At 58.2% G+C, this 11,167-nt stretch overlaps 1 protein-coding gene across 1 annotated transcript in view; it reads left to right on the top strand.

The window, feature by feature from the left end:
- The window catches only part of ATP8B3 (ATPase phospholipid transporting 8B3), a 35,511-nt gene that overhangs the window by 7,574 nt on the left and 16,770 nt on the right, over nucleotides 1-11,167 (top strand). Inside the window, exons 6-20 of the mRNA XM_042782777.1 lie at nucleotides 228-289; nucleotides 1,344-1,416; nucleotides 1,518-1,588; nucleotides 2,595-2,677; nucleotides 3,366-3,524; nucleotides 3,741-3,758; nucleotides 4,029-4,117; nucleotides 4,993-5,183; nucleotides 5,505-5,713; nucleotides 7,983-8,011; nucleotides 8,100-8,256; nucleotides 8,385-8,405; nucleotides 9,357-9,545; nucleotides 9,659-9,771; nucleotides 10,964-11,128. Of these exons, the coding sequence (XP_042638711.1) occupies nucleotides 228-289; nucleotides 1,344-1,416; nucleotides 1,518-1,588; nucleotides 2,595-2,677; nucleotides 3,366-3,524; nucleotides 3,741-3,758; nucleotides 4,029-4,117; nucleotides 4,993-5,183; nucleotides 5,505-5,713; nucleotides 7,983-8,011; nucleotides 8,100-8,256; nucleotides 8,385-8,405; nucleotides 9,357-9,545; nucleotides 9,659-9,771; nucleotides 10,964-11,128 (1,629 nt within the window). The remainder of the gene's footprint in view (nucleotides 1-227; nucleotides 290-1,343; nucleotides 1,417-1,517; nucleotides 1,589-2,594; nucleotides 2,678-3,365; nucleotides 3,525-3,740; nucleotides 3,759-4,028; nucleotides 4,118-4,992; nucleotides 5,184-5,504; nucleotides 5,714-7,982; nucleotides 8,012-8,099; nucleotides 8,257-8,384; nucleotides 8,406-9,356; nucleotides 9,546-9,658; nucleotides 9,772-10,963; nucleotides 11,129-11,167) is intronic.

The raw sequence follows: 11,167 nt of genomic DNA, 5'->3' as shown, positions 1-11,167 counted from the left end.
CTCCCTCTCGGCCCAGGCCTGGGCTTTGCTGTGGGCGTGGCCTGGGGAGCGGGCAGTCCGTGGCTCTGACCCTCCCTCTCGGCCCAGGCCTGGGCGTGGCAGTGGGCGTGGCCTGGGCGTGGCAGTCCGTGACTCTGACCCTCCCTCTCGGCCCAGGCCTGGGCGTGGCTGTGGGCGTGGCCTGGGGAGCGGGCAGTCCGTGGCTCTGACCCTCCCTCTTGGCCCAGGGGCGGCACCGGAGCGACACTACCATCAACAACAGGCCCTGCCAGATCCTAGTGGGGAAGAGGTGAGGCTGGGGCAGTGGTAGCGGGCAGGACGAGGGGTCCCCTGTGAGTGTCCAGACTTTCAATGCCCTGAAAATCCTGGCTGAGTCCAGTGGAGGACCCAGCACGGCATTTATTAGGCTCTGGCTATCCAGCAGGCCTGGACCCAGCCCTGTAACGGGGGCAAAGAGGCCAAGGGCTGGGTTCTTAACCCGTGAGGGGACGAGAGTTCAGCTGAGGGGGAGGACCAGGAAACGGGCCCATGGAGGTCACTGGCCAGGATGTGGAGCCATGAGGAGGAAGGAGGGACATCGGGGAGGCTTCCTGGAGAGATAGGGAGATGAGCGAGGCTGGAGGGGTGAGCAGGGGCCCAGGAGTGGGAACTCATCGCCCTCCCAGCCTGGCCATGACTCCACCCTGCCCCTTTGCTCCATTCGTCCATCCTTCTATCCACCATCTATCCCTCTGTCCATCCTCCCGTCCATCTTTCGTTCCACCCATCAATCCATCTATCCTTTCCTCCATCATCCATTCACCCATCCATCCACCATCCATTTGTCTGTCCATCCATTTATGATCCATTCATCCATCCATCACCTGTCCATCCAACCACCATGCTCCATCCCTTCTTCCATCACCCATCCACCCTCCATCCGTCTGTCTGTTAGTCTGTCCACCCATCCATCCATCATTAATCCATCCTTCTGTTCACCCATCTATCTATCTACCATCCGTCCATCAATCCATCCCTTACTCATCCATCCTTCTGTTCGTCCATCTCCTGATCTCCCATCCATTCATCCGTCTGTCCATCCATCATCTGTGCATCTACGCACCCGTCCTTCTCTCCATCTATCCATCTACCATCCGTCAATCTGTTATCCATCCATCAACCATCCATCTGTCCATCCTTCTGTTCACCATCCATCCATCAACTGTCCATCTCTCCATCCATACTTCATCTGTCCATCTATTCAGCCGTTCATTCGCTTATTCATCTGCCTCTCTTTCACCTGGGCTGGGCCAGGGTGGGTCAGTGAGGGGCTTCTCTCACGCCTGCTGCACCCCACCCCTTAGCTTCCTGTGGAGGAAATGGAAGGACCTGTGTGTGGGAGATGTGGTCCGCCTGCACAAGGACAGCATTGTCCCGGTGAGTCTGGGGCCCCCCGCCCAGGAGGGCTGCCTCTCCTCCCAGCTCGCCCGCCCTGCGATGGTGGGTCCTGGTTTCCTCCAACCTTCCCCTGCTCGCAGGCTGACCTGCTGCTGCTTGCCAGCTCTGAGCCCAGCAGCCTGTGCTACGTGGAGACAGCCGACATCGACGGGTAAGAGGCCTGGGGGCTGGGGGGCCTGGGGGCTTGGGCAGCAGACCCCAAGCAGTCCCCCTCCCTGGTTCCCGAGGAGGAGCTTGCCCAGCCAGCTCCGATATTTTGGTCATTCACCCCACAAGCATTTGTGGGGACCTGCAAAGCACAGAGGTGCCAGGTGGAGGAAACACATAAGTGCTCAGCCACTCACTGAAATACTGAATGTTTGAGCCGCCAGAGGGGCCTTAGAAGAAAGGTCGGGCAATCTGCTTTGGAGAAATCAGGCCTTGAAAGGACCTTCGGATGCTTGGTCCTGAAAGGACTTCCTTTGGGTGCTCGGTTCCACTCTGACACACAGGGTCATGGGAAGTTGGGGTCCACTCAGTGGAAACTGGCTTGGGATTTGTTTGCAAGATACTGGGTGTTTTTCCAGCCAGCAGTGGGGGGCGGGCAATCGCAGTGTCCATCATCATCACATGAACGGATAAGCCCAGTGTGGTCCTTGCACACAACAGTGTGGAACATCTCCTCAGCCTTGTCGAAGAATGACGTTCTGACAGGTGCTGCCATGTGGGTGGGTGGACCTGGAGAACACGAGGCCCAGTGAGAGGCCACCCAAAATGCCACACAGTGTCTGACCCCACTGACATGCGGCAGAGCCACAGAGACAGAGCAGGGGTCAGGGGTTGCTGAGGTGGGGGAGGGGCGGTGAGCGACTGCTGGTGGGCGTGGGGCTGCTTTAGGGGGATGAGCAAGCCTTGGAAACAGAAGGTGGTGACGGTCACACACCATGGGACGGTGTATCATGCCACTGAGTTGTGCACCTTCTGTGCATGGACATGTCTGGGGGCCCGCGTGCAGCAGGCCTTGCCGCCCAAAGCCAGAAGGTCTGGGCTGGCCCAGCTCTCTCCCCGCTGGGCCTCAGCCTCCTGACTGGAGACTGGCACGTAGTAGGTGCTCGGTGAATGTGTTGCTGGAGTGTTATCAGTTGCCAGCTCCATCTCCCCCCACTCCTCATCCCCAGAGAGACCAACCTGAAGTTCAGGCAGGCGCTGGCCGCCACCCACCATGAGCTGAACAATGTAAGGAAAATGGCGACCTTTCAAGGTGAGCAGCCACCCCCCCCACCCTCCGCAACCTCTGTGGAGGTCCCCCACTTGGAGGTTTGGGCTGCTAACCTAAGGACTGGTGGCTCACACCCACCCGCAGTGCTGCGGAAGGGCCTGGAGGTACGCCTCCTTAAAGATGACAGCCAAAGAAGACTTGGCAGCAGTTTTCTCCGCAACATGGTTGGGGGCGGAGCTTGAGTCAGGGCCCAACTCCATGGCAGTCAACATAACAACAGTGGGGTTGAAGGCTGCACGTGGGCTGCAGCCCCACCAGGCACACAGTTGGAGTTCAATAAATGTCCATTCTCCAGTTCATTCACCAACTCTTGGGAGTCCCTCCCTCTCTCCTCACATATTTATTGAGCACCGACTATGTGCCAGGTGCCAGGCTGGGCCCCAGTGTCACAGCGTGCTAGGTTGGGAGTGTGGGGGCCCAATCTGGTTGGAAGACCTAGGAGGGCTTCCTGGAGGAGATGTGAGTCCAGGAAAAGCCTTCCTGGCAGAGGGAACGGCATGCACAAAGGCCCTGAGGCTGAAGGGCATAGCTTTGGAGACTCCCAGAGGAAGCCTCGTGGTGGGGTTGGAGGGGTGAGCAGGGGGCAGTGCCAGCGCCAGAGCGAGCCCCTCAGATGGAGGTGGGTGGCAGGGTCCCCGGCAGAGGCCCGCTGACCGGCTGGTCCCCCCAGGCAAGGTGGTGTGTGAGAAGCCCAACAGCCGGATGCACAACTTTGTGGGGTGCCTGGAGTGGAAAGGCAAGAAGCACCCGCTCGACTTCGGCAACATCCTCCTGCGAGGCTGCAAGATCCGGAACACGGACACCTGCTACGGGCTGGTCATCTACGCCGGTACCGGGGCCCCGGGGTGTGGGCTGCCCGGCTCGGGAGGTGCCATTGACGAGAAGCCACGAAGCCCGGCCCGTGCGGCTCCTGGCTTGGCTTCTCTGGGCCCCGATCTCTGAAACTGTACAAAGGGACCCATTGAGCCAGCACCCTTGTTTTGGCTGGAAAAAGTGGGGTGCTTACATGGATGGACAGATGGTGGACAGGTGGGCGGGCCTGTAGGTGGGTGGATCTCTGTGAGTGTGAAGAATAGGGGTCTGCCTTTAGATTAAATGGCAGAAGACCCCTCCCACCCTGCTCCAGGCCCTCGTCTCCTTCATGAAGGCGGGGAGTGCTCCACCAGGCAGTTTCCGGTCATGTAGACAGAAGGCTAGAGCAGCGGGGAAAGAAAGAAAGAGAAGTGGAAGACCAGCCAGGTTCCCAGGGGAAGGCTGCCCCCGCCCAGACCACACCCAACGGCCCCGGGCTCGCCACCATGACCAGCAGCCCCTGCCTGGCCTGGCCCTGCAGGTTTTGACACAAAGATCATGAAGAACTGTGGCAAGATTCACCTGAAGAGAACCAAGCTGGACTACCTGATGAACAGGCTGGTGGTCCTGGTGAGCCGGGGCGGGCAGGGAGGGCCGGGGCCAGGGTCGCGCCCCAAGCAGCAGCCCCGCCGCGTCCCCCAGGGTCCCCGTTCCCTCTGCAGTCTCAGCCTAACCTTCTGACAGGTCCGTGGACTCGGGACCCTGCTCTTAAACAATAACCATAAAAAACATATTGTTTTTATAAAACAAATTTTGATCTTGACGTTTCCACAACCTGCAGAAAATACCACATACCCTCCACGGAACTTTAACAATCCTTAGGCGGCGGCCTTGGAAACCCAAGGAGGGCTCACTATGAGTCGGGTCCAACTTGATGGCACATAACAACAACAGCAGGCGGCGGTGGTGGGGCGGTGTTAGAGCTCTTGTCTCCCACTTGTGAAACCCGGGTTTGCTTCCTGGCCAGCGCACCCCATGCAGCCACCACCTGTCTGGGAGTGGGGGCTCGTGTCAGCTAGGAGCTCGCTGTTGAGCGGTGCATTGAGACTAAGAAGGACCAGGAAGAAAGGGCTGGCGATCTGTTTTCCAAACTAAGCCGAGGAAAACCCCATGGATCCCAGTGGTTCAGTTCAGAACGGATCACAGAGGTGGCACAGGACCAGACAGCGTGAGCTCTGGGGTGCTAGGGTCACCACCAGCAGCTAACCGCATCTTTGCCCAATCAGCTAGTTCAGTGACTGGAATAGAAAATATATAGGCCACAAAGCCTGGCCGAGGCCCTGGAAGTCCCGCTCCTCCTGGCATTCCTGTTCCCCTCCCCAGCCCCGCATCTTCATGCTGGAGGTTGCGGGGCAGGGAGACTTCCTGTCTTCTCCAGCCCACACTGGTACACCCCTGGGGTGTCCACGTGGCCCCTCAGCCCCGCCCTCTCCTGCCCCCCGCAGATCTTCCTGTTCCTGGTGCTCATCTCCATAGCCTTGACCCTGGGCTTCAAGTACCAGGCGGGGGAGTTCAAGAGCAAGCACTACTATGTCTCGTCCAGCTACAAATACAGCAGCAGCATGGAGGCCTTCTTCACCTTCTGGGGTTTCCTCATCCTGCTGAGTGTCATGGTGCCCATGGCCATGTTTATCATGTGAGTGCCTGCCTCCCGCCTGCACCCAGTGCTCACAGGGAACGTGAGGCCCACGGGGCTGCCAGGGAGCACAGTGAGTTCAGCCGCTCACGGAACGGTTGCTGACTCAGGTTCACACAGACATGCCTGAAAAGAAAGGCCTGGCCGTCTCTGTCCAGGAAGTTGGCCACCAGACACCTGATGGACAACAGTTCTACTCTGACCCGTGCGGGGCCACCATGAGTCGGGGTCACCTCGACAGCAGCTGGTTTGGTGGATGGAAAGTGGGGGAGGCCGCAGGCAGGACCAGCTCGGGCCGGAGTGACCGGATGTGCTTCACAGGGCCGAGTTCATCTACCTGGGCAACAGCATCTTCATCAACTGGGACACGCAGATGTACTACGCGCCGCTGGACACGCCCGCCAAGGCCCGCAGCACCAGCCTCAACGACCACCTGGGCCAGGTGGAGTACATCTTCTCGGACAAGACGGGCACACTCACCCAGAACATCATGACCTTCAAGAAGTGCTGCATCAACGGCCGCGTCTACGGTGCGCGCCCCCCCTCCCCACCGGGACCCAGCCCGGGGCCCCTGCCCTCGGGGATCTCGGCTGGCCAGCTGGCCGCCCAGCAGAACGTGTTGCTGCTGCTGTTAGTTGGCGTCGAGTTGGTTCCAGCCCGTAGCGACCCCTTGCAACAGAGCCAAGCTGCCTCAGAGGCCTTTCTCACCTGTGCAGATGGTCCCTGGGTTACGAACCAGCTCCCTCCGAAGGCCTGTCAGTAGGTCAGACCTGTACGTGAGTGGGAACATGAGGAGGGCTTGTATCTGACGTAAGTTAGTCAAATGTCTGCCTCACTATATAATGGTGCACCTTTCTGTGCATAAAACCATTAAGAAGCACTTGCAGATAGATGCAAACACCTTTAATGTAACAATACAGCATTCATAATGATAACATTTTAACCTTGCACGTAGCAAGGTAGCACCCATTTGTTATACAAACCATTGTCTGTACCTCGAGTTTTTAATATAATAGGCTTTATGGGGCTTGGTTCCTAACAAGTTGTGCGTAACTCAGAAGTAACCTAGTACTGCCCATAATCTTTATGGAGGAGTCCTGGTGGCGCAGTGGTTCAGTGCTCAGCTGCTATCTGAAAGGTCGGCAATTTGAACCCACCCAGCGGCTACTCAGGAAAGGCCTGGCGACCTCCTCCCATAAAGATTACAGCCTAGAAAACCCTGTGAGGCCGTTCTCTGTCCTTCAGGGTCACCATGAGTCGGAATTGACTCAACGGCACCCAACAAGAAGAAGCTTTACAGGAGTATAGCCACCAGCCAGGTTAGAACCGCCAACCATTTGGTTAGCAGCCTGTTACACACCAGTTTGCACCACCCAGGGGCCTCACAAAGGGCCAGAGTCAACATTCCTGGTACCACAACCACCCAGCTGCGCAGTGGTCGCTTGGAAGCAGCCACAGACAATATGTAAATGAACGTTCTGGCAGGCCCCGGTCCGTTCAGCATTCTTTGCCAGCACCACAGCTCAAAAGCATCAACTCTTCTTTGGTCCTCCTTATTCACTGTCCAAAGCTCTCACATGCACATGAGGCAATGGAAAATACCATGGCTTGGGTTAGGCGCACCTTAGTCTTCAAAGAGACGTCTTTGCTCTTCAGCACTTGAAAGAGGTCTTTTGCAGCAGATTTGCCCAGTGCAATAGGACGTCTGATTTCTTGACTGCTGCTGGAATGGGTGCTGATTGTGGATCCAAGTAAAATGAAATCCCTGACAACTTCAGTCTTTTTTCCCTTTATCGTGATGCTGCTCATTGGTCCGGTGGGGAGGATTTTCATTTTCTTTATGTTGAGGTGTAACCCATGCTGCAGACTGTAGTCTTTGATCTTCATCAGTAAGGCCTGCAAGTCCTCTTGGCTTTCAACCAGAATTAAAGAAGACAAGCTAGGAAACTTGTGAGGCAGCTTCACTCCATCACGTGGGGCTGCTGTGAGGCAGAATTGCACCCAATGACAACTAAGTATCTGTTTACACTTAAAAAAAAAGTTACACATAAGTTAAAGAAAAAGTTGAGTAGTACAGAAAGATAGAAAACAAAAAAAAAAGTAAAGGCCTCACCATCTTTAATAAATAAATAAATAACAGCTATTTCAGCTTTTATATAGTGTATGTCGTCTCCTGTGGCATCCTTGGGCATCTATTTCTGTACAGATACTGCCTGGGAAACCCAAGGAGGTGTCAGTAAGAGTTGGATTTGACTCGACGGCAGCGGGTTTGGTTTGGTTTATGGCACAGTGGTTAAAGCATTCACCTGCTAACCAGAAGGTTGGTGGTTCAAACCCAATAGCTGCTCCAGGGAAGAAAGATGAGGCAGTCTGCATCCATGAAGAATGACATCCTTGGAAACCCTGTAGGGCAGTTCCATTCTGTCCTCTAGAAGATTGACAGCCTTGGAAACCCTCTGGTGCAGTTTCACTCTGTCCTCTAGGGGCGCTGTGAGTTGGAACCAACAACTCCCAATTTTTAAAAGTAGGCGGCCAAGTCCGGGTTTTCAAAGGGCCCCATAGGAGAGTCAAAGAAAACGTGTCCCACACTGCCATGTCCCGCTCTGGGTGCCCGTTGTGGACACTTGGGGGATGTGGCCACATCACTTTCCCCTTTGTGCAGGAGGCTGGAGGGCTCCTTCCTTATAAGGAAGGACAGCCATGTCCAGTGACCCTGGGCAGCCTGCAATGGGGGGCAGGGGCTATGAGGTCCCCAAGGTGGTCTCGGGGAGTTGAGTCTGAAGCAGTGTCTCTCCCCAGGGCCAGAAGACGACCTGACGCTGCGTAAAGTGAGCCCCGCCCTGCTGCCCCGAGTGTGTGTGGGAGGCCCCCAGGGCAACCCTGCCAGAGCCTGCCTGTCCTCACCTGTCCCCCCAGGACAGCCCCTACCAGTGGAACGAGTTTGCGGACGGGAAGCTTCTGTACCACAACTCGGAGCTGCTGGCCACCGTGCGTGCCGGCGAGGACACGGTGGTGCGCGAGTTCTGGCGGCTGTTGGCCTTGTGCCACACCGTCATGGTGCAGGAGAAGAACAGTGAGTGCCACCCCCACCACCGGGGCTCCTCTTACTAGGGCTGAGAGGATGCCGAGGGCCCCTGCAGTGCAGAAGGTGAACACACTCAGCTGCTCCCTGAAAGGCCGCTGGTTTGAGTCCACTCCGAGGTGCCTCGGAAGAAAGGCCTGGTGATCTGCGTCTGAAAAATCAGACATTGCAACCCTGGAGCCCAGTTCTCCTGAGACACATGGGTCGCCATGAGCGGGAGTGGATAGCAACAGGTTTCCTGCTTTCCAGGCTGCTCCGGCCCCTGTCCCAAGCCCCGCCTTCTCTCCCCGAGCTCAGAGAGTGTCCAGGCCTAGAGCCGAGAAGGTAGCGGAGGTGTGTGAGGGTCAGGCTTAAAGCGCGTCCATGTGCCCCGCCACACCCGCGGGTCTGTCACTAAGCTTGGAGGGTGTTTAGATTGGGGCCTATCTTAGTTACCTAAGGAGCTCTGGTAGCTTAGTGCGTGAGGCATCTGGCTGCAGCAGGTCAGTGGTTCAAACCCACCAGCTGCTCTGTGGAAGGAAGATGAGGCAATCTACTTCCACGCAGATTTACAGCCCTGGAACTCATGGGGCTCACTGTTAGCCACAATCGACTCAAGGGCAGTGGTCGGATTCTGAGTTACCTAGAGCTGCCGTGACAACAAGAAAACCTGCAAGTGGTGGCCTTAAACAGCAGGAGCTTAAGGGGTCTCACAGTTCAGGGGGCTGGCCTCCAGCTTGAAGGCAAGACCCGTCCTTGTCAGTAGTTCCTGCCATTCCTTGTGTCCTCCTTCCCTTGGCATCTAGGCTCCGCTCCACAGGGAGCAGGTTAGTCCCTCTCTACTCAGCGTGGCCTCACTAACATAACCAAGGAATGCTCCTGCTCCCAACCAGGGTTAATAATCTCAGTTGCAGGGGCGACAGGACTTCCACAAAACTTTGTTGGGACATAATTAAATACACAACAGGTGCCAGGTGCCCCATTCTTTCATGGGGCTCAGACGTCGCCCGGGCTCGGGACACCACCGGGGCTTCACTGTTTGCTGAGCCTGTGTGGGCAGCTAGCTCTCGGTGACGGCGCCCCTCTGGTCCCCTCCCTCCCGCTGGCTCCAGACCAGCTTCTGTATCAGGCAGCTTCCCCCGACGAGGAGGCGCTGGTCACGGCCGCCCGGAACTTCGGCTACGTGTTCCTGTCGCGCACGCAGGACACCATCACGCTGACGGAGCTGGGGCAGGAGCGCGTCTACGAGGTGCTGGCGATGATGGACTTCAACAGCGACCGCAAGCGGATGTCGGTGCTGGGTGAGGCTCCGCCCCTGCGGGGCCCGGACCCCGGAGCCCCGCCCGGCGTGCAGGGGGCGGGGGCGGGGGGGCCGCGCCCAGCCAGCTGGGCCTCTCCTTGCCTCCCCCCACAGTCCGCAACCCCGAGGGCACCATCTGCCTGTACACCAAGGGCGCGGACATGGTCATCTTAGAACGGCTGTCCAAGAAGGACTTGACTGAGACCGCCACGGAGCAGGCCTTGGCAGTGAGTCCCTGCGGCGGCCGCGGACGGTTGGGCAGGTTGTGTAGTGTGCAAACACCGCCCTTCCCGCACACGCACGAGGCTGGGAGGGGCCCGCATTCCAAGCTGCCCGCGTCCACAGGGGGCGACTTATCCTAATTCACACAAGGACGTTTTAGCCCTACACACTGCTCCCCTAGCCTTGGTGGCGCAACAGTTAAGCGCTCGGCTGCTCGGGAAGGAAAAGATTGGTGGTTGGAACGCACCCATCATTTCCACTGGAGAAAGGGCTGGCTATCTGCTCCCATAAAGATGACAGGTTAGGAAAGCCCGTGGGCAGGTCCACTCTGTGCCATGGTGTCACTAAGTAGGAACCGACTTGACACGGGACAGCAGCTGTTTCCCTAACACGCCCCATGGCCTGGGTTCCAGATGCACTGAGCCTCACCCCCACCCCCCAAAATCGTTGCTCTGTGTGCTGAAGCCAATGTCCTGAGCGCATCCTGCCTCTTGGGCCCCCGAGCAAGAGGCAGGTCTGGGGCCGTCTGTTGACGTAGGAAGGTGGGGGAGGCCAGGATTAGTTGGGGGACACCTTCCTGGGCCCACAACAGAGACAGAGAGCCAGTGGGCTCCTTCCTATCCTGCACCCCCGCCAGCCCTTGGGGGAGGCAGAGGCAGCACAGCGACTCCCTGCCCTGGGGGCAGAGGGAAGGCCCAGGGCTGAGGACCTGGAGCCTTGCCTGAGGAAGCGTTGGAGAGGCTGTAGGGGTCCCCAAGTGGGTTCTGAGGAACAGTGAAGAGGCGTAAAGCAATTGCCCCTGGAGACTGCAAGGACGTAAAAGCACAGAGGCCTCAGTGTCACGGGGGGGCCATGGCCCCCTCTGGCTGCTGCAAGAAGGACAGACTGTTGAAGAGAGCATTTGGTGTACCCAGGAAGCAGGGCCAGGGGCAGGGGGCAGGGCTGGGGCTAGAAGGCGGGGCCGTGGTCGGTGGCGGGGTGCGAGGGGCTGCGACAAGGGGGCGGGGCTTGGACTAAGAGGTGGGGCTTGACCTGGGGCGGGGCTGTGATCGTGGGCGGGGCTAGGGTTAAGAGGCGGGGCTGTGGTCAGGGGACTGGGCTGGAGGTAGGAGGCTGGGGCGCGGCCAGGGGGCGGGGTAGAGAGAAAGCAGCCGTTCTGGGGGTGCGGGCAGTGATGCGTCTACTACCCTGGCCCAGAGCTTTGCGGAAGAGACCTTGCGGACCCTGTGTCTGGCCTACAAGGAGGTGAGCACGGACGCATACGAGGCGTGGAGCCAGCGGCACCAGGAGGCCAGCGTCCTGCTGCAGAACAGGGAGCAGGCGCTGCACCGCGTGTACGAGGAGATGGAGCAGAACCTCCAGGTGGGGCGGCTGGGCGAGGCCGCGGGCGGGGTCGGGCCC

Source organism: Orycteropus afer, unplaced genomic scaffold (genome assembly GCF_000298275.1).
Source record: "Orycteropus afer afer isolate SDZICR_OR568_19922 unplaced genomic scaffold, OryAfe1.0 scaffold00466, whole genome shotgun sequence".
NCBI lineage: Eukaryota > Metazoa > Chordata > Mammalia > Tubulidentata > Orycteropodidae > Orycteropus > Orycteropus afer.
The sequence above is the reverse complement of the archived record's forward strand: the minus strand, read 5'-3'. Positions and strand labels throughout refer to the sequence as shown.